This window comes from Drosophila hydei, unplaced genomic scaffold (assembly GCF_003285905.1).
Source record: "Drosophila hydei strain 15085-1641.00,03,60 unplaced genomic scaffold, DhydRS2 tig00000001-arrow-pilon, whole genome shotgun sequence".
NCBI classification, from domain to species: domain Eukaryota; kingdom Metazoa; phylum Arthropoda; class Insecta; order Diptera; family Drosophilidae; genus Drosophila; species Drosophila hydei.
In genome coordinates this window covers 5,816,797-5,841,600 of record NW_022045643.1, presented here as the reverse complement: position 1 = coordinate 5,841,600, position 24,804 = coordinate 5,816,797, and the positions used below count along the sequence as shown (strand labels likewise).

Genomic DNA, 24,804 nt, shown 5'->3' with positions numbered 1-24,804 from the left:
CTCTCTCTCTCTCTGGATATAGTTAAAGTTGTTAGCTCTCGTTTATAAAGTCATTTGCATTGCTATAATTTCAGCTTAGATCTATAATTAATTTACTTATAGATAATGCAAATGAATGTTATGGAAATTTGGATCTGAACTATCTGCTAGTTATTAACTTAATATGTGTAATTATATTATTTTACAACCTGCCTTGGCTTCCTCGAAGACTTCTCTAATTTGTTAGAGCGCTTGAGTTGCAGCTAACGCGATCGCCAATCACTTCATTCTTGCAACAATTCTTACCACACGCCATGGCAAAGCTATTTACGCTGCCATTCAAGCTGGAGGATAACAATCTGTGGCTAATCTATAATTGGGCTCATTAGTGTTTAGCTTTTAAATAAATTGATTAACCCATCAAAGAGAGAGAGAAAGGGAGAGCCGAAGGAACTAGCCAAGTCTCAGTTCCAGCTGCGAGTTATGTAATTACAAGCTGAATTCTCTGCTGCTGCTGCTGCTGTTCAATTTGGCTTCACGCGTTGCTCAAGTGGCAACTGTCCGAGGCAAAAAGGCAAAAGCTGCCACATGCTGCACAATAATCAAAGATGGTAGGCAGCAGACACACACACACACACATATAGCGAGTGAGAGAGAGAAGCCTCTAATTAAAAATAACAGAAAAATATAGGTTACACCTCGACAAAGACCGTTGCATGGTGAGCAGTCAGCAAGAGGCAGCAGCAGCAGCAGCAAGAGAAGGAGGAATGCAGGTGTTTGGTGGGGCAGGCAATGCCAGCCAAGTAATGGGAAACATTTTCATCAAAGCAAATACGCAGCGGGAGCAGCAAGGGGAGGCGGCACGGCTCAGCCGGAGTCTGTGGGCTGGGCAAGTGGCACTTATCATGCATGCGCCAAGTGAAAGATGCAGCCACACACACACACAGTCACGAATACACGAAAAAAAACTTAATGGGCTGTAATTACGTGCTGCAGTTGCATGAAGCAGCCAGCAACTGGAAAAAGGAATGCCCCTAACCGAGACGAGACGACAACGTCTTTGAGGCTTCGAGTCTCCAGTCTCGCGTCTCTCAGCTGCCTGTCCGCTGTCTTTTATAGAAAATTAAAGCCTAAATATGCCAGTGCAAAATTTACGATGTGTTTACGATGTCTTAAATTATTGGTTACCCTAATGCGTGCCAGCAACGCGAACTTCATTTACCTTGCCTCAACTTTTCCTTGCAGCAGCAGCGGCCAAAGTCATCGATCCACATCAAATGACAGCCCCTATCATTCAAATGGAAACAGTTTTTGATCTCTGTGGGAAATGTATATTTTCGCATATATAAATATGTATATATATTCTTAACGCTGCTTATCTATCGATCCATCTGCAACCTCATCAGCTGGGGAAGTTAAGAGGGTCATCCATCGAAGCACATCAAAAGACGAGCGCCTGTCATTAAACTGGGAACAGTTGACTAACTTATGTGCGCGAGTGTTCTCAGAAAGTGTGCTCAGCGAGAACAGAGAACAGTTAGAAACTAATCTCAGCTTCTCTTTCTCTCCCTCCTTCACTATTCAGTCGATTTTTTTGCATTTGAACAGTCTTTATATGACAAAATTATAAAGATATTGTAATCCAAACATATTTCTAGGTGAGTCCCATAATATTATCAAGAATTTAAAATGGTTTTTAATAAAATGTATAATTTTCTTATTTTCTGATTTTTATTTAATTTATTTTAATTGTTATAAATTCAGAAAATATAAAGTCAGAAAATTATAAGAAAATTTAAATATAAACAATAAATATAAAATATATATATAATAAAATATACAATTTTAAAAATACAGAGAAAATTGTTTAAGAAACTATTATATTTCTTATATTTAAAAACTTTGTATGCCATCAAAAAATTTCTTAAAATAATTTATTTCTTACATGTTATTTTTATTATCTAACAAAGCATTTGCTAATTAAACATTAATTTTTTAAAGGCATGGAGATACTTTTGCTGTATTGTTTTTTCCATATATTATATTATAATTATTAAGATTTTTTTTTAGATTTTATTTATTATATATTTTGCTAATAATTTATCCAAATTTATTTTATTTAATATTTCAAAGATATTATATTTATATTTCATCAACAACTTTTCTGAGGCGGAATTTTCAATAAAAATTTAATTATTTAATTATTTACTTTAATATTTTTTTATGTTTTTTTTTTATTTTTATTTATTTATTTATTTTATTATTTGTATAATATATTTAAAAATACAATATAAAATACATCTCTATATAAAATATTAAATCTATAAAATGTTAATATTATATATACAATATCATAATAATATTTAAGAAATATAGTTGATTATACTGTATATATATATGAGATACTAAGTGGATAAAAAATAAATATACGAGTTTTGGGGCAAAATATATGTGTGTATATCCAAGAAACCCTTGACAACTATATCAATCGAAGTTCCATGCTGTTCGATTGACTGACTATTTGAGGGGCAGTTTGAATAAGAATATCAAAAAATACAAACCTAAAAATTAAATATCCAAATTTTCTGATAGCATGGAAAACGAACGGCCCATTGATATTGGATCTATGAACTCGGATGGTGCAAGGAATAAGCCAGCTAAGCAAATGTTGCTTCAACAAATATCCGTGAGCAAATACGGACATCTCGTGCAACAGAGTCGAGAGGAGTTGCACGTGGAGCAAAGCACAGGATTCAAGGATGTGCAGCACAGGGGCATACTTGTCCAGGTAAACCAACCTATATAAATGCATATATATAATATATATACTAACTCCTGCTGACAGAAGGGAATTGTAGAGCTTTTAGATGATTTTGAGCACATCGGTGATTGCGGGTCAACGGGAAACCTAGGGGAAATGGTGCAACAGACACGAGACGCATTTGTTGAGCAATTCTGCTTGGATCCCAAGTATGCTCAGGTCAAGGGCATACTTATAGAGGTATTATTTATGAATTCCTATAATATCATATATATGTAGCTATATTTGGTAGAAAGGAGTCTTGCAAGACAGCAGCGAGCCAGAAATGAGTTCTGATTTGGAATGCGTGGAAAGGGAACTTGAGGACTATTGTCTATCGACCTTAAAACGTCCGGTAGATATGCCTGACAGTATAGAAGGCATGATGAAGTATATCAATGAGTTTACGGAGAGCTTGGATACTAAGCCGGATCAAAAGGATTGGGTCAAGTTTCGCTCTTGCATACGTGAGGTTTATGAATATCATTTGAATAAAAAATCCGAACATGAAAATGTGGACGACAATTCAGATGTGCAAGTCTTTTATAGGGATACAGACCTGAAAAAAGATCTAACCCAAGTCGAATTGGACATCGTGAGGATGATGCAGCCACTGAACGAGCTCATCCAGCGATCACAAAAGCTGACCAACAGCATTGAATGCATTGAGAGCAAGATCAATCGATTGGATCTCAAAGTGGACAGTTTCTACTTGAGATACAATGAAAATCTGCATAAGCGAGAGCAGTCCTTCGAAGAGATAATGACACTGCAGAGATTCCGAGAGAGAATCGGCCAGAGATTGACCAAAATCGAAACGGAAATTCATACATCCAAAACTCTATTACTCAAGGGGCGTGTCCAGAAGAATTAAAAAGGTAAAGGAAAAGAGGCTCGTTAGTCAAATTGTAGGTATGCTCCGCGTAAAGGAGCATCGAAGGGCCTGAGAGAGATAGAGATATAGAGCTCTCGGTCTCTTCAGGTCGGTAAAGTGAGGAAATCAACAGCTTTCCCATCAGCAACCAGCAATTATACTCATGAGCCCCCATTCTGAATGCAATTTACTCTGATTGTGGACCTGCGTACGTCGTAACCGTCGATCTGAAAGCCAATCTCGTCTGATGTGGGCACTCAAATTCTGTGTATGTCTTCTACAATGAACTGGTAAACATTGAGCAATAAATATCGAAATGTTTAAGAATTATGTGCTAAATGGGTGTCAACTGTGGGCTGGGTAATATTATGTATGGGCTACTGACATGTTGAGGCCTTAGTAGATACGAGGTCTAGTCTAGTGGACCACTGCTAAACACATGTACTTAGCTTTTTGGTACTGAGTTAAAGGTGCCTGTGAGAGGTGACCCTACTTGGCTGAAACTTCCGAGGGATCACAGCTTAGGCAGCTTAGCAGCGAGCCGTTTAAGAGACTTGCTTCTCAGCTAGTGACGTCTATGGTATTGAGTAGATAGAATTTCATTCAATTGAAGTATGGTAGATCAGGTGCATATCGTAATTAGAGGAGACTTCCGAGGGGCCTCATCTCAGTTGCATAAAGGGAAAGTCTAAGCAGCAGCTGCCTAGCCTTCAGTTCGCCCAACTTTAGACTCATCTGTTAGCTTTAGTTTAGCTGCTTCTTGAACACATTTCTATTCCAACTCTATAAAGCATTCAACAAGAACAATAATACACCTTAGAGGGCTGGATAGGTCCCTGCTTAGGACTAGCTGGATATCCTAGCTATTTCTTAGATATAATTCCAGAACATCTGAGTTATACTCGTCTGAAAAGAATAACACTCTCCTCTCATTAAGTCATTCAAGGACAATAATCTTAAATTTCCGATGGCAAGATTTTCATTTAGCTCTCAAAATAGAAGGATAGTTATATATATATATCTTATAGATATACCTTAGATTCAACTGAGCTGTTTCTTATTTGAAAATGTAATCAAGGCAACGCAGGACATGTTTAAGAGTCTTAAAGAGACTTCCGAGGGTTGCACTTGTAGAACATGTTTAAGAGACTTTGAGACTTCCGAGGGTTCCCTAAAGTCAATTTGGGTTTCATTTGCATTGTTATAGAAGCTAGCTCTTCAAAGATAATACAAGCTGCATATGACTGAGCTCACAGCGACGAGGCTCTTAGTTTAAGTTGTCTGAAGGAAGCTCAGGACAACTCTTGATAGAGAATATCTCGCTTAGTCAAGTGACATCTACAATATCTAGTTAAGGAATATTCAAAGTTCCTAAGCTAAGTTGGCTATGAAAATGTATACATTTATTTAGATTTGTATACCAAAGTCATAATTTGCATTAGGCTAGTCGTCAGTTTAGAGAATTTATTCAAAATTATTTTTGTCGTAGGTTATATTTTTTATTGTTGTTTTTCATCTGCGCTTGGGCACTTGCCTTGATTCATTGCATCAGTATGTTACCTCCTTGCTGCAAGAACTTTGTCCGTGAAATTTTGTCAACGGACCTGTACTCGGGTTTCTTTGCCCGAAACGGCGGGTATATAAAACGTCAGAAGTTCCAGCCGCTGCGCCCGGCGGTGTCCGCGAAGTATGTCGTGCCACAAAGATTGGGCACTAAAGACTATCGACGCTATCATAAGGGAGATGAATCTGAGCTCGACACTGACGGGCAAAAGCGAGTCGATGACGTGGCTGCCCGCCCAAAACAGCGTGCCTCTTTGGAGCCGGCGACTACCTCTAACGGGATCGCGTAAAAAGTGGTTCGCATTTGATGTGGAATTCGATGAGCGTCTATGGTCACTCTGGGGCGGACTGCATCCGCGTTCCACCTACTTCGACAGCCAGGCGAGAGGGCACCAGACCTGCTGTGTGGTTGCTTGCTGTGCGGCGAGCGTCCTGCTCAGCCTCAAAGGGTGGACATCCAAGCTGCTCGATGTCATTGTCGTCGCTGGAGACAAATACTATCGAGCGAGCATGCGGCGTAGTAGCAACCCGGATGATCTGGCGCTCGAGTGCAACTTTCACGGCACGGACTTCTTGGTCCAGCTGCAGTTGATGGCCCATGGACAGCTCTACAGCTCACCTGCCGGCCCGGCTATGGGCCTCTATGAAGCCCTCAACTTCTTCTTCACGCGTTATCAGTTCAGCATAGTCCAGTGCCAGGGGCACCATCTGGCATTTGGCTACTCCTCCTGCCGGAACGGAGGATACTTTTTCTACGACTGCAGTGGCTGGGATCGGCCCGTCTTTCCAGACAACATGGGCGCCTCCTATGTGCTGCGTTGCAAGCAGCTGCTACTACTCGTCTACTGCATCGTGGTGACCCTGAACGTGCGAAGAGCTGGAATAGATTTTCAAATTTTTAGCGTACAAGCAGATCAAGTAGTGAACTAGCAAATCGGAGCGGAGATTAGATGATTAACTGAGTGACATGATTATTGTGATCAGCCAAATAAAGACGAATGAACGAAATAATGACTTGCTGGACATTTGGATCGAGTGGAGGTTGAGCTTGAGCCTATCTTGTATGCCTTGTATGCCTTGTATGCTCACTATATGCTTCTAATTCGACATAAATAACTACAAAGTTCCATATCTTTGGTTCTCTCACGAGCCAAGATATTAAATTTACAAGGATTTTTAACTTCATTTCTCTACATTTACTCTCTCTTTTCTTTCTTCTAGAGAACTATTTTCTTCTCTTCTGTACTTTCATTAATTTTTTTCTTCTATATTTTCTTTCTTCTGCTCAATTCTCCCCTTTTCACTTCTTCCCAACTTTTCCATTCTCTCTTTTCATTTTTGTTTTTTTTTTCAATTTTTGCATCTTTTTTTTTCTTTTCCCTCTTAACTTCTATCCTCAATTTATATTTTCTTCTCTCTCTCTCTCTGCCTTTCCCTACTCATCTCCCATTTGCTCTTGTTCACTAATATTTCTTTTTACTTCCTCCTTTTCCTTCTCAACTTTATTTCTCTTTTCTTCTTTCCTTCTCAATTTCTATATTCGATTTCTACTTTCTTCTCTCTCTATCTGTCTATCTCGTCGTTTCTTATCTCACAATCTGTTCCCATCTCTTTCAATCTCTTCTGTTCTAACTTCTCTTTCTCCCTTCTCCCTCTTTCTCTCTCTTATCTTTTCTATATCTATCTTATCTCTCTCTTTCTACTCATCTCTTTTCTCTGCCCATCTAGTCGTATCTCTTCTAGTACCTCTCCCTCTCAACATTCTCTTTTATTTACCCCCAAACCCCATTGATTAGATACGATAATCTGTAGTTTGCCTAGCTAAGGCAACGGTCTCCATCTTTTTCCCGGTTTCCCTGTCTTAGCTGCTTCTGTGTGCTGTGACTTAACAAACTCTCGCCTCAAAGCCAACCGCCAACTAATCAAAGGCTGCAGTTAAACTTCAGTCTCAGTGCACACACAGGACAGCCCTTTGGAGTGCAGGACAGTTGAAAGAGCTTATCGCAGAGCAGGAAGCAAGTGTTGTTATCTGCAAGTATTCAGGTTTTTCTTACGCTTCTCATTCATGGCATTCCTTGGGGCTGCTGCCAATGCGTCTGTGTTGCTCCTAAAATGTTGCCATTAGATAATCAAAATAGCTTTGCATTCAGCCCTTGGCTCATTCAAGGAATTCCTGACCGGAGCGAAAACCAGTTTCATTTCAAAACCAAAACAAAGTTATTTCCAAGTTCTTTTTGCTTATTTTTTAAAAACAAAGCCGTCTACTACGTAAGTACGCAAAATACTACACGGAAACTGTGAATCAGGTAACGAAATAAATGAAAACAAAGAATAAGAATTAAGACCAAATTGCAGCCAGAACCAAATAAACCAAAATAAGGCGAAACACAATAAAACTGCATTCCAAAAACTCAGTCAAATGTAAAAAAAAACCAAAAAAAATAAACAAAATAATGAAAAAGGCAAGACAAACTTCTAAAATAAAAAAAAGTGGGTAAAAAAATCGAATAAGAAATCCGGTTTCGTTTTCAACCAGAACGAGAGTTGGGAGTTTGAAAGGTTGCGACGCGCTGCTCGTTTTGCTCGTAACTCTGCGCTTGCCCATAAAACGGGCCACAGCCTGCATGCAGAAAGATTCGCCGACTGCTGGGGGGGCCGGGGGTTGGTTTGAAGTGCTGTTATGAAGAGGGCTAACCAAACGAAGTTGGCCAAAAAGTGCAAAAGGCAGCAAAACTCTCTGATAAATTGCAGGAGACGAACTTGAAATTTAGATTTCGAGAGCAACCGCAAAATGTTGCCAGAACGTTGACAGCGACAGCGACTGCGACTGTGGCTGCGACGTTGACGTCAGCGTCGGCGTCGCTGCTGCCAAGTAGCGCAGCGCAGCGACTGCACGCGACCGAACGAGTTAAGAGCGCACGTATAACTGCAGCTTGGGGGCGTTTTGGCATGTATTGGTGAGTCAGGCAGAGAGACAGAGAGAGAGAGAGAGAGAGAGAGCGAGAGAAAGAGAAAAAGAGCCAACTCGTTGGAGCAGCGGCTGCTGCGTCCGTGGAGTTTCTTTTATGCACACAAAAACAGAGACACACACACTCACACACACACAGTCAAATATTATTGCAGTTTTTATTGGCATTGTTAATGGCTGTGTGCGTGCTTTAGTGTGTGTGTGTGTGTGTGTGAGTGCAAAGGGTTGAGTGCTGCGCTGTCTGTGTGTGTCTGAGCTTAGCTGCATTGGTAGTAGTTGCAGCGCCATGCTCGTGTGTCTCTGCGAGTGTGTGTGTCCGTGTGTGAGGCAGGAGCATTTTATTGATTTTTGTGCGAGCAAAAAAGTTTGCATGCGATTTAGTTTTTTGGCAACGATAAAATGTGGGGTAGAACGAACTGGAACGAGTAGAAATGTTGCGGAACAGTTTTGTTACAGCAAGAATAGACGACTATAACTAATGTTAAATAAGTTATGAGCACAAAGTTTATTATATGCAAATATTGCCCGCATGATTTGACAGTTGCTTTACCCTATTTTCAATGCCCGCATTTGGCAGCACTCTTGCTCTCTCTGTCGCACTCATACGCTCTGACACAGACAGCGGACAGCAGGCAAAAGTGCAACCGAAATATTCTTTTAGTGCACATACAAAAGCTGCTCTGCAGATAACTGTAATGCATACTGCCACTCTCTCTTACTCTCTTTCTCTCACTCCCTTTCTCTCGCTCTCTTGTCATCTTTTGCACTCTCTCATGCTAGGAACTTTTTTGAACGTTCGCAATCAACTCAAGATTAAGTTTTCTTAAAGCTTTCGGAATAAAAGAAAAATTAGGTTTGTAAATGCCATCAATTCGCACCTTAAGCCATGCCGATTGAGCGGGGATAAAAGGTTCTGTGCTTTACAAACTGGCAACCTTTTGGCCCACAAATCCCACCACGTTCCAGCTCGTTGTGGCTGTTAACTGACCAACTAAACTTGGCGCGACGTCAAGCGACCCGCAGCCAAAAGCCAATGAATAGCCCAGCGGGCAAATGCAAAAATGGAATGCAAAAAACTCTAAAGATGCACAGCAAACGAAGTTCGAGGTCACTGCATTGCACACACACATACACTCACGTACACACACAACTACAAATAAATAAAACAACAAATGAATTGAGTCCCTCGTAACACTCTCGTGCCTCATGGCAGGAAGGGGGAGAGCTGAAAAAGTTCCAGTCAAAATTGCAAATAAAGTAAATGGAAATGACTAAAAAAGTGAAATCCACAAAAAACGACCACGGCGTCAGCGACAACAACAACAACAGTTACAGCGGCCAACTGCAGTTTGTGGAGCTTTGATTATTGTTGTTGCTGCACTGCTTACTGCACAGCCTGCGGAGGAGTTAGCGACGCAGCGACTACCATTTGGCACAAAAGAAGAGAAAAAGCGGTGCAAAAAAACTATGTGTTCGGCGAATGACACACAAAACAAGTAAGAATATTGAAGCGTGAAGTACACGACGAGGGTTTACCCTGCAGCAGAAATGTATTAGGAATCCGCACATACGCAACCATAATAAATATATTAAAATATTTATATTCTAAAATAAATAAATGTAATTTTTTATATTTAAATTTAAATAAATGTTGCTATAAAACTTAAAATTATATACCATGCCTAAAGTTAATGGCGTACAGGGTATACAAAGGCCCAGCAGCAAAAACAGCAATGCAAGAAGATTAATGATACTGTTCAAGGATATTTCGCTCTATGCTATGCTTAAGCTTTGCACTGTCAGTAAAGCTACAAAAAATGTGAAGCAAATAGAAGCGTGCTCTGGTAGCTGATACCCTGTAATATATGCTGAGCTGATGTTTGAAGTAACTTTGTCTACTATTTAAATTTATATTTTCCATCTTTCATAACTTGCCCTTATCATAATCAGCATTTAAACTTAAAGCTAGTTACCAAAATTGAGAAACAACTTTACTTTATGTTTGGCAACTCCCTACTTACATTATGGCATGCCATAACAGTCTGTAGTTGCCCCGCCTCGAAGCCGAATGGAGTGGAGTATGGCACCCACACACACTCACACTTAGATTTTAATGACTAAGCGTTGCCTTTACAGCTACTGCTTAACGATCAGATGCCGACTGTGGAGTAGCCCCCTCCTGACCCCTCCCCGTTCTCGCCCACCGATGTTAGCTGATTGTTTTTAACGAGCGCAGACGTTAGGCCTACTAACACTCCACTACTCCTATCCCCCCTCTCCTCTATGCACTCTTTGCCTTTGTGGATGAGGTGCCACAGCAGCTCAAAACTTTGTCTGCGTAGGCGTAAACGCTTCTACTGAACTACTACCACGCCCTCTTCTTCTGTGCAGCTCTCTCCTCTTTCTTTCCCTCCCTTTCTCCTCACTCTTCTCATCTCACTTAACAACTGGTCAGTCAGCAGTTCCAAGCTTCAACTGCCAACTGACTGACTCACTTAATGACTGAGCGGCGAAGCGTGCCCCGAAACGGCAGCAGTTACTCCTGTTATTGCCTTAGCTCCACCTATACACCCGAAGCTACCCCTCACCACCGCCTCCCGCTGCGGCTTAATGACGCATGACTGCGAATTTTGCATTCAGTTCGTGTTTAGTTTTGTGGTTTTGCCTTTTGCCTTTTGCCTGGCTGCTTTCAACTGCAGACAAAGAGAAACAGAACTAAGAGCCCCGACGAACGCAAAGCGCACGGAGTTGTATACTCTGTTGCCCATTGATTTGAATAGAAAGGGTAGCTTAAAGTAATGCAAGTGCACGTGCATAGCTGATAAAAATCATTTTGAAAGTATTAAGAATAATTATGATATTAAAAATAATTATCATAAAGATATTGATGATTATGTTATGCACATGCTATGAAGAAAATTTCGATAATGATAATGACAATTATGATTATCATAATGATGCTAGTGAGCAGAATGGTAATGAAAATAATATGAATTATGATAATCATAATGAGGATAGCTATGATGAACATATTGTTGATTGAACATCTATTGGTATATACATATATATGTATATAGGGTATATTTTTAGTCGTGCTAATTTTTGCTGTCGCTCGCTTTGCGTTTGAAACTCTTTTTATGATTTTGCGCTCGTATTGTTTTCATTTTGATGAATGCGACGCTTCGAGTTGGCATAAAAAAGCGCAAGTGATTTGCAAGTGTAGGAAAAGGGCGTAAAGAGGGACTCCGTCTGTGTGTCTATAGGCAACAACTACTTGATAATTGTGAGCCGCAAGTTGTTCACATTGTTGCATGCTAAGTAGCTGCGAGAAGTGCACCACCCGCACTCTGCCTCCACCCGCACTCACCCATACATACACACATATACACATTGCTCAGACAGAAACGTCGTTTATATTGCTTGGCCGGGAACCCGGCACATCCGACAAGGTCTCTAATATGTGGATATGGGTCGTCATCGTCGACAAAGTCAACGAGTTGGCATCGTCATCGACATTTGCATCTCGTATCAGCGAGCGCGTGCGTGTATGTGTGTTTTTCTTATTTCTTGGCATTTCTGTTTTGTTGCGCAAATTCCAGTTTGCCATTTTCTGCCATATACAGTCTCCTTTGCCCTGCCTTCGTCCCGACTTCGCCCTGCCTTTACCCTGCCATCGCCTTGATTTCGCCTTGCTTTCGCTTCGCTTCGCCTCGTCTCGCCTTGCCTTCGCCTTGTATGCGCTCTGCTTTGCCTGTGCTTCGTCCCATCTCGCCTTGCCCTGCCCCAATGTCAAAGCGCAGAAGTCGCATCTTTATGCCACGGTCAAGGGCAATTGAAATCGTTTTGGAAGAGAGGGACGTGTGAGGAGCGCAGTTAGAAATAGCGCGAGTCAGACAGAGATATAGAGACCGAGCGAGCGCCCATGGATTTCCTGAAGTATTTAGATATATTACATTTTAAACCAATATATACTTTAATTCTAATTAAGGCATAGTTCATATAAAAAATAAATATTACTCTGCTTTCATATTCGCTATATCAAGCAGTCTCTGGTTAGCTTGTAGAGCCCGGCATAGTATATACCTCCATGCACGTGCACCGCTTTTAGTGAACTTCCTTGGCTGGGTTTTTTTCTGAATTGGCTTAACGACGTCCATCCCAAAGACTCTGTGCTTTATCAATTCTTCCGACCCTAATTCTATTCCCCAACTTTTGCCTTACGCAATTCAACTCTGTGCCAAGCGCTCAAATCTGCATTTCATATCATGCAATACATCAGTTGGCGGACCAATATATTAATAAACAAAATTGAAGTTGATTGAAAATTGCGACAAAAAATTTGGTCTTGTTTTTGATTGAGTATAATTGTTAATGCTTAAAAAAGCTTAGATATACTGGCAGGAAAGGCAGAGAGAGCTAGAAATAATTGAATTATATGTTATATATTTAAAAATGGAAAGTTTAAAAAACACCTTCCCCATGTAACTGCGTAATCCACTTCTAATCAGTCTGTTCTTATTCTCAGCTTCTCTCTAATTAAGAAACGGAAATGCCACATAGATGTTATTGATTGTCTAGAGAGCACTGACAAGACAAGCTTTCAGCATTTGGTGACATCGACATTTGGTAATTAAAATTAATTTTTCAAAGAAAAAAAAAAAAAGAAATAAAGTTAAGACGAGGCGAACTATACGAAACGATTCAACTGCATTCAAGTCGGTCAAGCTGGCTGGCTGGCCGGCTGGCTGGCAGGCAGCCCAGCCGTGAAATCTAGTTTTCCCAGTTCGGAATGATAAATGGGGTCTAGTTAGCGTAGCGCCAAAAGAGAAACAAGTTCACTGGCTGCTGTGTTGTGCAGAACCCCGGCCTCTAGCTTCCCTCCCCCTCTCCCACTTCCTCTCTCTCGCTATACTCTGATCATGCAACTCTCTGTTGATCTTTAAATACCCTGTACATAAATGACTTGATTCACTTGACTTAATATATCTGATGTATATAATTAAAATATATATTATCTAAAGCAGAGTTCTTCAAATGCAAAATTCATTGTTTTTTCTATAGAAAATCTTTGGGATGATCTGTCTTCATTTATACTAAATATTTTAGATACTTTATAGCAAAGACAAGAAACTGCCTTCAATGGACTTTATCTGCCAATTTTAGTTTTCCTATAGTGTATTTTTCGGTAGATCAATATTCTAAAAACTCCTTAAGAGACTTCTTATCTACCTGCACTCATTATTCAAAAATCTTTATACCCAAAATTATTTATATCAATTGCTAGTCTTTGCCATAGGATATCTGCAAGTTGATCAACATTTTAAAACACATTTTTATAGACAAATTATTTTAGATATTCTAGCGACTTCTCAGTAAACTTTATTAAATTTCATTTAATTTTCCCTCTGTATAGAGTATCTGCGCGTCGATCAGCATTCGTAAAACTCCTTTTCAGCTACCTGGTTTGAGTATGTGTTGTATTTCAATTAGAGCAAAAGTCGTCCTCAACTGCAATTAGCAACAAAGTATCTGGCAATGTGTGTTTTCGCTATTATCATTTAAATTTATGTTATGGTCCTACATATATTTGTTACGTCCCACTCTCGATCGGCGCACTAGGCTCCCATGCTGCTGGCATGCCTTACGATTATGGCCAGCATTGGGCAATTTGTTAGGCGCTGGCGATGCGGTCTGCCAGATAAAGTATAAAAAAGAAAATGCAGCCCGGTCGCCTCGGCTGGCTGGGCGAGCATTCAATGAAAATTAACTAGGGACAAATTGTCGATCGCGGACTCCGCTCGATCGGTAGCCAACTGGCTGATGGCATTGCACGCTTAACGGCAGCAGCTTCAGGCCAACGGCTAGCGAAAGAGTTATCTGCGAGCTCTTGCTTGTTGGCCAAATTACAAGGTTAGGATTATTTGTGGATGCCTCTTATAAGGCCGTTCTCTTTTATAACTTTTATAGCAAGTGCTTCTAATAATCATATTTGAGCTAAATTGCTATCTCTCTTTCACTCCCTACCTTTATGACTCTCATGAGAGTTCTTCAGAAAATATTTATAGCAAGTGCTTTTAATAACAATATTTATCTTGAAACGTTTGCCCTGCGAGGATCTCTGAAGCTTCATAGCTCCCTATCTTTCTCTTTCTCTCTGTTTCTCTGTCATCTCTTTCTCTGTCTCCATTTCTCTCTCTCAGTTTCTCTCTCACCTCTTTCTCTCTCTTCATCTCTTCGCTCTCTCTCTCTCTTGCTCTCTGTTCAATCCTCTCTCTCTCTCCCTCTCTCTCTCTCTTCAGCTTCGACTACCTTTCCGGGTCTAAGAAAATTAAATACTTTAACATTTTATTATTTAGGTCTCCCAACTATCACTGCAAAGTTTATTCAAATTTAAAGCTTGCTGCACTTAGCTGCTGCACGCCTGTTGGCATCTTCTTCTTTTTTTTGCTACCCTTGTCATCCCCTGTTGGGATTCAGGCTCTTGCTCTTTTAATAAATGAAAATGTTTTTAATTAATATGCTTCAATATGTCGAGTGCGGCACTTTACTTTATGCAGCACAGTCAAGCCTGCCCCATCCCTTGCATCCACATCCCTTTCACAGTGAAGCTTGATTATTCAGAGCAAACGCCGGGGTTTGTGTGAGGCGGCGCCTCCGTTTTTATTGTTTCATATTTATTCGTATAAGCCCGTTGGCTAAATTTCAATATTTTATTTACATATAAAAAAACATATACATACATACATGCACACCCACACACATGTACACATGTGTGTAAGAATCCTTCGCTTAAGCAACAATATAAATGCCAGCTTCCCCATTGCCTTCGCCTTCCATCCTGTTGCTGCAGCTTTCGCCTCTTTGTCAAGCTTTTACGGCCCACAGTTATTTCGTTTTTGTTGTCGCTCTGTGGCCAGCGGCAAGTTTGTTGTTGCTATTGTTTTTGCTTTTAATTATTCAATGCGTAGACTGCGAGCACAGCAAAGCTCTTGTTGTGTGTGTCGTCTATTTATAGCCATTGCATCTCGCTTGACTTGCTTTGTGATTGGTTAGTTTATTTTTGATTCGTAAGAAGCAGAGCAACATTAAAGTTTTGTATGCTCTGTCTATTTATAGCCACTGCTTGTAAATTAGTTGTTTGGTGTAGAGCTTTTTGTTCAGCTGATTCAACCATCCCATATTGTCTAGTGGTTAGGATACCCGGCTCTCACCCGGGAGGCCCGGGTTCAATTCCCGGTATGGGAAGATCGTATCTAATTTTTTTTTTCTCTTTTTTTAATATTTTTATAAGTGTTATTGTATTTGAAGCACTTTTTGTTGAAACGATTGACCATCCGCTGCAAGTCGTTCAGTGAATTGGCCCTATTGAACGGCAACTGCACTTCATATATCAAAATTAATAAGGTTTCAACATGTGAATGTAATTTAGACAGTCTGAAGTTACTTTTAGGCTTTCAAAATTTCATTTTTTTTGGCTGGAATATTCATTGGCCGTTGCAGCCCTCTTTTTATGCCAAAGCATATGCATATTGCAATTTCTCATTTCCGATGCTATTTTTTTGTTCTTTTCTCTCTCCTCTGCCCTTTTATTCTTCACCCTGCATGGATTTTCGACGTAACAAACCGCAAACTTCATTTACAAAATGGCCATTCATTTCAGGCCCCATTCCAACTGGTAAAGCATGTACCTGGCAATTTTTATTTAAAAATGCAAAAGGCTTTGTCGACGCATTGTTTCTCCTGTTGTTGTTGTTGCAATTGACTCCTGACTACAGCATGCATTAAAATTGGCAATCGTCCCTCTGTGCGGTTGAATTGCTGACAACGTGACTACATGGAGCAGCACCACACCTGACGCAGCCACCCAGCCACCCACACCAGCTGCAACAATTGCTTCTGACAGCCAACGGAGTCCAACTTCATTAGGTGCTGCCCGCTGTTGGAGCAGGACATGAAAAGGTATATCCAAAAAGCCGGCTGCCAGATATTGTATGGGGTGCTACGTAGCACTATGTTAAGCAGTCGCTACATACCATATATATATATATATATATATATATATATATATATATATGTGTGTGTGTATCTGCATTGATGCATGCTTATATAGAAGTAAGTACACTTGCCGAAATTATGTAGCTAATTATATTGAATTTATCATCATATATATATTCCACATATAAATTTCATAATTTAATCATATAACATATCAGCTTTAAGATAACAAATTTTGCTCAGTGTATTATACATTTTTTTATTTATTTTTATTTAAGCTATCTTAGAAATATTTTCTATATTTCAGCTTAAGGTCTAGTTTGTTACTCACAAATTTGGCTCAGTATAGTGCTTATATTATATTATTTACAATTAATTTAGTCCACAATTTGGATCTATATACAACACAGTATAACTAATTTTAATGAATTTTATTTTTTATTTTTTGCTCTCACTAAACATCAGATACAAACTTTCATATACTTCCTTAGTTTGTCTAGCTTTGTTACGCACAATTTTGCTCAGTGTATCATGGGACAACTGCTACATATATAGAATAAATTATGGGCAATTCTATTGAATTTCTTATTACATTTAAATATTTTCTATTTTAGATACAAATTCTCATTTATTTAAAATTTTAGTTAATTTCGCTCAGTGTATTGCCGTGTGGCAACCCCCTTTGTTGGCTTGCATTTGGGTTTTTTGGCTGCGCCTTTAGTCTGTTGCATTTTTCGGCAATGTGGGCTGAGGGCGGGGCAGTTTGGCTATGTGTATATGTGTGTGTGTGTGGGTGGTTGGGTGGCAGGGTGTGCTGCATCCTTGCACTGAGCTCTGCTAGCGGCTTGCTGCTTACTCGCTGCCTCTTGATTGTCCCCCTGTGACTGCTCGGGCGCATTTGCATTTTTTATATTTACAGTTTATACAGTATGCATATTGGCTCGCACCCATGCACATGCTGCAGTTTGTGCAGCAACACGTGCTATCTCCGTCTGGCGCATGGCGCTGCATTCGCAAAAATCGATAAAGACAAAAATTCAGAAAAATGCACTTCATGTTGCCATTGTCGTTGCCCGGGCTCTCATATAGTCGTGTCCACATGCATGTACATATGTAATAGCATCAAGTATATATATCGAGCTTACATATGTGCGTATATAGGGGATCAGACCTTATCGCGCACCATGCAGCAATCGCATCGCAGTTCCCTAACCAACTGCAGTCGAGCTCCCAATATTGAAAGAGACTGCACTTTGCACTTTACATTTTAAGGCAGTTTAATTCAATCAGACTTTGTTTGTGAATATCCACATAAATATATACATATATATTTGGGCTGATTGATGAGTATATATGTAGGTATGAGAGGATGCCTGATTCGAGTGCTCACATATGATAAGAATCGCACAGCGCATTAACCATCCCATATTGTCTAGTGTTTGGGAGAGGCTGGAGGCCCTGGCTCAATTCTCGATGCGGGATATACCAAGAGTTATTTATTTTGTATATTGTAATAATGTTTAAAGGCAAGAATTCATTAGCCACCAATATTATTGCCATTAGTTTGCCGGCATCCATATAACAATCAATTGCACTTTTATATACATCAATCGGGTTGTCGGGCCGTCGGTTAAATTTATTTTTAATTTTCTCTAATTTAATTCTTACACCTCTTTTGGCTTGTTCTCTAGATACATTTTGCAATGCTACTGTCAACTCAGCTGCATAGTTGAGTTTGGCTTACGTTTTATATTGAATTAATTTGTTACATTGACATGACCATATACACGTTATACACGTTATACAAAGAGCTTGCAAATTACACCACATATTGCAACTAGACGCAAAATGTTGCATCACTCTTAAGTACGGCTTTCAGTTGCAACGCTGCATCGGTCCCATATATTCTAGTGGTTAGGATACCCGGCTTTCACCCGGGAGGCCCGGGTTCAATTCCCGGTATGGGAAAAATAGCGAATGCTATCCTTTTTTACTTTTTAATTAGCACATTTATTTATCAATATTATTTTCATAATTTATTTAAGCAAACTGAATATTTTTATTGTAATATTTTCATTTTTGTGTTTGAATTTATTTTTGAATTTATAACTATAAAGTTTAAGGAACTATTTAAGATGATATAAATATAAAATAAATTTTCTTTACTAAGTATATAGTATATATAAATAGGATATTACCTTCAGTAAATGGGGTTTTCATATTCCGATGATCAGTTCTCCCATATTGTCTAGTGGTTAGGATACCCGGCTCTCACCCGGGAGGCCCGGGTTCAATTCCCGGTATGGGAAATGAAAAGAATATTTTTTCTGTTTTTTTTTTTAAATTAGGCTATTTATTTTGTACATTGAAACACTGTTTAAAAGGCTAAAAGTCGCTCCTAAGCGTAAAAATTATAAAAATATTTAAAAATCATTGCTATTTCAGTTCATTCGATAGTAATATTTTCTGAAGTCTTGCCTTCCAAAGACGAACTTTTCTTTTAGAAATAGGAAAAGGCTGAGTCCTGGTCCTGCGTTCATAGCTTTGCTTCTTATTCGCATATACATCATTATTATCATTGGAATTAGTATCAGCATTCGTACTATCACAATCAGTATAATCAGGATAAGTATCCGTATAAGGACTAGCTTCAGTATAGGCATCAGCATCGTCATCGAATGTGTACGACCCACGTTTACTGTCTGTCATTATGTTATTTATTTCAGTCGCTTTCTCCGTATATTGTTGATACTGATTAACTATATTGTTTATCCGCATTTCGATCATTTCGATACGCCGATGGGTTGCATCCATGCAATAATCAAATGTTTTATTATATACATCACGCGGTCGGGCAAAATTATCAGGGGTTCTCGAGCTACCAGATGACCACATAGTTAAAATTTATTTAAAATTTTCTCTAATTTAATTTTTACACCTTTTTCTCAAGATGAATTTTCAATGCTACTAACATATTTGTAATTGAAAGTAAACTCCGTAGCCTACTTGACTTTGATTTACATTTTATATTTCATTGATAAGACCGTACTACATGCAACACAAAGAGCTTGCAAATTACAATTACACATATTGCAACAAGACTCCAAGTGCATTCGTCACACTTAAGTATGGCTTTCAGTTGCATTTTTGCAATGGTCCCATATTTTCTAGTGGTTAGGATACCCGGCTCTCACCCGGGAGGCCCGGGTTCAATTCCCGGTATGGGAAATAGCGAATGCTCTCGTTTTTTATTTTTTAATTAACATTTGTTTATCATTTATATGTTTATAATTTTTTAAGAACTTTTAATATTTAAAATTTAATATTATTTTTTACACTTAGTCATTTTGAAAGTCAGCTATAAGCAAAACTCATATTAGTGGAATTTACAAATATATAAGCTTAAGGAACTAATATATAAATATAAAATAAATTGACTTTACTATATATAAAATATAAATAGTATATTACTTTCACTAAATGGAACTTTAATATTATTCTGATCAGTTCTCCCATATTGTCTAGTGGTTAGGATACCCGGCTCTCACCCGGGAGGCCCGGGTTCAATTCCCGGTATGGGAAATAAGAGTACTATGAGTGTTTTTTTCCTCCACTCTTTTTAAATAGGTTTGTTATGACCTGATCATATTGAAAATGGAAAATCAAGGTATAATAATGGTTTCGTTAAAATGTATGTAACAGAAGGAGGCGTGGCAGACCCTATATTGTATATTAATTCATGATCAGGATGACAAGCCTAATCGATTAAGCCTAGCCCTAGCTAGCCCTGTTGTTGTGGAATCCCCGTCGTATGTGTGTGAGTGAACGCATGTCGATCGCAACACATCATTACGATCTTAGAGAGACCTAGAGACCTGAAATTCTATTTGGAGGAGGGGTGTCCGTCTATAACACTCGCCTATCAAACTTGTTTCAAATAATCGAAAACTCTTACCGAGTATAACAGTTAGCATATCAAACTTGTTTCAAATAATCGATAACTCACTCTTCCCGTTTTATCGTTATCGATTGAAAACCTGATCGTAATTGAGTTATTAAATTATATCTCATACGGCTTACGACATAAAGCCTCCAAAATTTGTGTTTAGTTTTGTCTATATTTTTTACAATTTTGGTTTTTGCCATATTTTGGACACCGGCTCCACATTTCACCAAATTCTTTAGACTTAAGTTCAGTTGAAAATAAGGCCTCTAGATGAATTTTCCAATGCTACTGACATATTTGCAATTGAAAGTCAACTCAGGAGGCTACTTGATTTGACTTACATTTTATATTAAACCCATTTATTTTTATGTTTTCATTGATAAGACCGTTATACAAGCAACACAAAGAGCTTGCAAATTACAATTACACATATTGCAACAAGATTCCAAGTGCATTCATTACACTTAAATATGGCTTTCAGTTGCATTTTTGCAACGGTCCCATATTTTCTAGTGGTTAGGATACCCGGCTCTCACCCGGGAGGCCCGGGTTCAATTCCCGGTATGGGAAATAGTGATTGCTATCTATCCTCTCTTATTTTTTAATCAACACATTTATTTATTATTTATATTTTCATAATTTTTTTTAATTTCTTATTATTTTTATTGTAATATTATTATTTTTAACAGTTTCTCAATTATGTAATTTTGCAAAACTAATATTGTTGGCTTTTGCATTTAGTTATGAATTTATAAGTATATTTTAGGCGGTATAAATATAAACTAAATTTACTTTACTGTATATAATGTATATAAATAAGATATTACTTTTCGTAAAGAGGATTTCAATGTTCCACAGTTCAATTCTCCCATATTGTCTAGTGGTTAGGATACCCGGCTCTCACCCGGGAGGCCCGGGTTCAATTCCCGGTATGGGAAATAATTAATGCTGTTTTTTTTTAATTAACACATTTATTTATATTTTCATAATTTTTTTTAAGAATTCCTAATATTTTTATCTTAATATTATTATTTTGAACAGTTTCTAACTTATGTCATTTTGACAAAAATCAGCCATCGGCAAAACTAATATTTGTAGGCTTTAGCATTTACTTATGAATTTATAAATATAGAGTATAGGAATATGGAATATAGGAAGTATTTAAGATGATATATATATAAACCTTATTTATTTTATTACATATAAAGTATATAAATAAGATATTACTTTTCGGAAATGCGATTTTAATGTTTCGCTGATCAATTCTCCCATATTGTCTAGTGGTTAGGATACCCGGCTCTCACCCGGGAGGCCCGGGTTCAATTCCCGGTATGGGAAATAATTAATTCTATCTTTTTTCTTTTAATTAACACATTTTTTTATATTTTCATAATTTTTTTTAAGACTTCCTAATATTTTTATTTAATATCATTATTTTTATCAGTTTCTCAATTATGTCATTTTGACAAAAATCAGCTATAGTCAAAACTAATATTGTAGACATTTGCATTTACTTATGAATTTATAAATATAGAGTATTGGAAAATGGAATATAGGAAGTATTTAAGATGATATAAATATAAACCTTATTTACTTTATTTTATATAATATATACAAATAAGATATTACTTTTCGTAAATAGGATTCTAATGTTGCGTCGATCAATTCTCCCATATTGTCTAGTGGTTAGGATACCCGGCTCTCACCCGGGAGGCCCGGGTTCAATTCCCGGTATGGGAAATTCAGATAGAGTTTGTTTTTTTTATTTATTTATATTTATTAAATATTTTTATATACATTTAAAAAGTTCCTATATCGCAGTTGCGCATTTCCTCTCAGGTATATGGAGTTTTATGCAGTCAATTAGTTAGTTAATTGATTTACCTGTGATGAATCTTCATTGACAACTCCACAAAGGACCTGTCCGAGTACCCCAACGAAGCACCTGTGGGTTATTCAGTTGCCGATAATCCAATTACGAGTGTGTATTACCTATAATATATATTGCTGCATGCAGACAGACGCGAATTGTTAAAGTTCGATGAGCTAAATTTGATTGGCTACGTTTTTTGCTAGCTTCTGTGGGGGAGTTAGTAATTGGGTGGGGTCTTATCTCAGGTACAGATATCCGGAGTCTAACGAAAATTTAATGGAATATAATATTGAATTATTGGAGAAAGGCGTACAAGAAATTGTCCTGTGCTGGGCAAATTAAATAAAAGCAATGCATACAATTTTTTTCTACAGGTCGACAAATAGAAAAAAAAAACCACATTGCATTAACAGCCCCCGCATTGATGCCACAGAAAATCCTCCATGTACTACGGCTATATAATATCCTGTCTGTACTGACCGAGCGATTCGCGTTCCTTCATTTACTTGCGTTCTGTATATAACGCACTTAAAGCCCATGTCCATTACACAAATACAATCTGCCCAGCCTACCTATGTCTGGGCGCCCCCTCGCCAAACCCCAACGCTCTGCCCCCCACTCGATGCGTTTCACTGCAGCTGGACCCTGGCTCTGTGTCGCTGTCGCTGTCGCTCACGCTATTGCTGTCTCTCTCCCACACCCTGGGCGAACAAAAAATAAACAGCGGCTTGTATTAATGAAAAATTTCGCGTACATCGAATTCGCATCATTAAAAATAAACCCAACCAAAAAAAATATATAAATTAAGGCCCGAAAATTCGCATATGTGAAAGAAGCGAACGATTTTTAAGGGTTGCAATTTTGCCATAAAATGAAAAAAAAAAGAGTTCGAAAATGTTGTATGGAAATCAATTTTGTTTTTTTTTTTACTGCAAATGGCAACAATGCCAATACATATGCGGGTACATAACGTGTGCGTACATGTGTGGTGCGAGTGTGTGTTATATGTTTTAATGGCTGTACAAAAAATGGCTCTTGTTGCATTTTTTAACTGGGCGAAGCACAGACGAAAATTATAGTCAAAAATTGTCAAGGGAACAGGCATAAAAATCTATTAAAAGATTCTTAGGATCAAAAATTATTTTAAAAAATTAGTATACATTTTAAAACGATATTATATAGTAAATTTGAAAGAAATAATAAATGAAAAAAAATCTTGTCAGAAGTGGGATTCGAACCCACGCCTACAGAGTAGACTGCGACCTGAACGCAGCGCCTTAGACCACTCGGCCATCCTGACTTGTCAGAGCTTGACGTCTAAATGCTATCTCAGCATACCGAATTGTATTGCTTAGTAATTTAAGCTAAACAATTCGAATTCGAATTCAAACTATTAAAATAGATATCACATGAGCATTCACATATGCAGACACGCATGCTAAGCTAATGTAAGAGATGGAAACATTTTTGATTTAATATAATATATGGTTACTTGATATTTTAATATTAATTTATGAGTGCAGCCCACTGTTCAAAAATAATGCAACACCCTTGTCTGCAATATTTACAATTGCATGCAATAACTACATACATACATATAACATAATAAAAGAAGTAAAAAATTGATATAAAAAACTTTTCACATGCGCCAACTTTTTTGTTTTGTTTCTTTGTTTTTTGGGCTGCATTGCAGCAGTTGCAACAGAGGCGTGCGCCATTCGGGGGCATGGTTAATCAGACTTGACGTAGGGCTTGAAAAAGAATAACATTGCCAAAAAGCAATAAAAAGCTGCATGCAGCTCGAGCTAGTCGACTGTTCCAGGCACTACGACTGCCTGATAGAGTAGGGGTATTACTGCAGAGAGACAGAGTCAGAGAGAGAGAGAGAGAGTTGTAGAAGCAGTCAAGTTTGATTTAAAGTAACTAGACTTTAGTTTATATATTTAGTGTTTTATTTAGAGTGCCCATAGCATCAATATGCTATATAGTGTAGCGCATCAGAGCTTTTCGTACGCCTGCTAAAAAATTAAACAAAAATGTGCAAAAAATGTGCGACGAAAAAAAGGAGTTTATTTTAATGTCAACCCATATACCATGTACCATGCTCTATAACATATGTATACAAGTGTATATATGCAAGCGCGCTCTCTCTTTCCCACTCTCCACCTTTCTCTCTCTCTTTCAGCTTGCTGTGCGTAGCCCAAACCCACATGGAAAAACTGTACTTATTATAGATTCAAAATGATTTAAGCGCTAAAAATTTGTTTTTGTCGAACAATAGAATTATGCAAATGCCTAACTAGTTATGCATATTGTATGAATATATATTCTGAATAGATATAGCGAACATAAAAACTGGGCAATCGTTAGCCATTTGTCAATTTGCAATTAGCCAATGAAAGTTTTTTGTTTTTTTTTCCTCTTCTTTTTATCAACTCATTATAAATTGTATTTTATTTACCTGCAGCAGACACTCAACGTGCTAATTAATTATAATTACAATGCAAAGATTGGCTGCGAGCATGAATTATATACTTCTGATAAGCATATAAATATATATATTTATGGGCTGTCTATGAAATATTTTTAATGACATTAAAAACCATTTACAATATTTAATGGAGGCTTATGAATGACTTCACAGAGCAGCATATTAAAAATAATTTATTTAGTTTCGATTCGTTATGTATACTACGGGCAGTGCCTGGTCTATAGATGAAAGGCAGGAATCGGGCAAGAGGAGTGCCTGTTGGTTCTCAAATATGTAAAAAATTATATTAACTGCTATATAACTAGGTCGGCTTAC

The 24,804-nt window shown here is 38.1% G+C and overlaps 2 protein-coding genes and 10 non-coding genes across 12 annotated transcripts; 11 read left to right on the top strand and 1 right to left on the bottom strand.

Moving 5' to 3' along the window:
- Positions 1-2,490: 2,490 nt before the first annotated feature.
- Positions 2,491-3,983, top strand: LOC111592873. The gene is made up of 3 exons (XM_023305322.2): positions 2,491-2,767; positions 2,825-2,980; positions 3,033-3,983. Exons 1-3 carry the CDS (start codon positions 2,573-2,575, stop codon positions 3,651-3,653), a joined length of 972 nt encoding a protein of 323 aa, XP_023161090.2. The 5' UTR covers positions 2,491-2,572; the 3' UTR covers positions 3,654-3,983.
- A 1,223-nt stretch (positions 3,984-5,206) lies between these two features.
- On the top strand, positions 5,207-6,146 carry LOC111592879. Its single transcript, XM_023305329.2, has 2 exons — positions 5,207-5,340; positions 5,393-6,146. Exons 1-2 carry the CDS (start codon positions 5,207-5,209, stop codon positions 6,144-6,146), a joined length of 888 nt encoding a protein of 295 aa, XP_023161097.2.
- Positions 6,147-15,357: 9,211 nt separating this feature from the next.
- Positions 15,358-15,429, top strand: Trnae-cuc. The gene has a single exon. It is a non-coding gene; the product is annotated as a tRNA-Glu (tRNA).
- A 2,646-nt stretch (positions 15,430-18,075) lies between these two features.
- Trnae-uuc lies at positions 18,076-18,147 on the top strand. The gene has a single exon. It is a non-coding gene; the product is annotated as a tRNA-Glu (tRNA).
- A 269-nt stretch (positions 18,148-18,416) lies between these two features.
- Trnae-cuc lies at positions 18,417-18,488 on the top strand. Its single transcript has one exon. It is a non-coding gene; the product is annotated as a tRNA-Glu (tRNA).
- An 847-nt stretch (positions 18,489-19,335) lies between these two features.
- Positions 19,336-19,407, top strand: Trnae-cuc. The gene has a single exon. It is a non-coding gene; the product is annotated as a tRNA-Glu (tRNA).
- A 282-nt stretch (positions 19,408-19,689) lies between these two features.
- Positions 19,690-19,761, top strand: Trnae-cuc. Its single transcript has one exon. It is a non-coding gene; the product is annotated as a tRNA-Glu (tRNA).
- An 862-nt stretch (positions 19,762-20,623) lies between these two features.
- On the top strand, positions 20,624-20,695 carry Trnae-cuc. The gene has a single exon. It is a non-coding gene; the product is annotated as a tRNA-Glu (tRNA).
- Positions 20,696-20,991: 296 nt separating this feature from the next.
- Trnae-cuc lies at positions 20,992-21,063 on the top strand. The gene has a single exon. It is a non-coding gene; the product is annotated as a tRNA-Glu (tRNA).
- Positions 21,064-21,391: 328 nt separating this feature from the next.
- Positions 21,392-21,463, top strand: Trnae-cuc. The gene has a single exon. It is a non-coding gene; the product is annotated as a tRNA-Glu (tRNA).
- Positions 21,464-21,793: 330 nt separating this feature from the next.
- Positions 21,794-21,865, top strand: Trnae-cuc. Its single transcript has one exon. It is a non-coding gene; the product is annotated as a tRNA-Glu (tRNA).
- A 1,350-nt stretch (positions 21,866-23,215) lies between these two features.
- On the bottom strand, positions 23,216-23,298 carry Trnal-cag. Its single transcript has one exon. It is a non-coding gene; the product is annotated as a tRNA-Leu (tRNA).
- Positions 23,299-24,804: the final 1,506 nt, after the last annotated feature.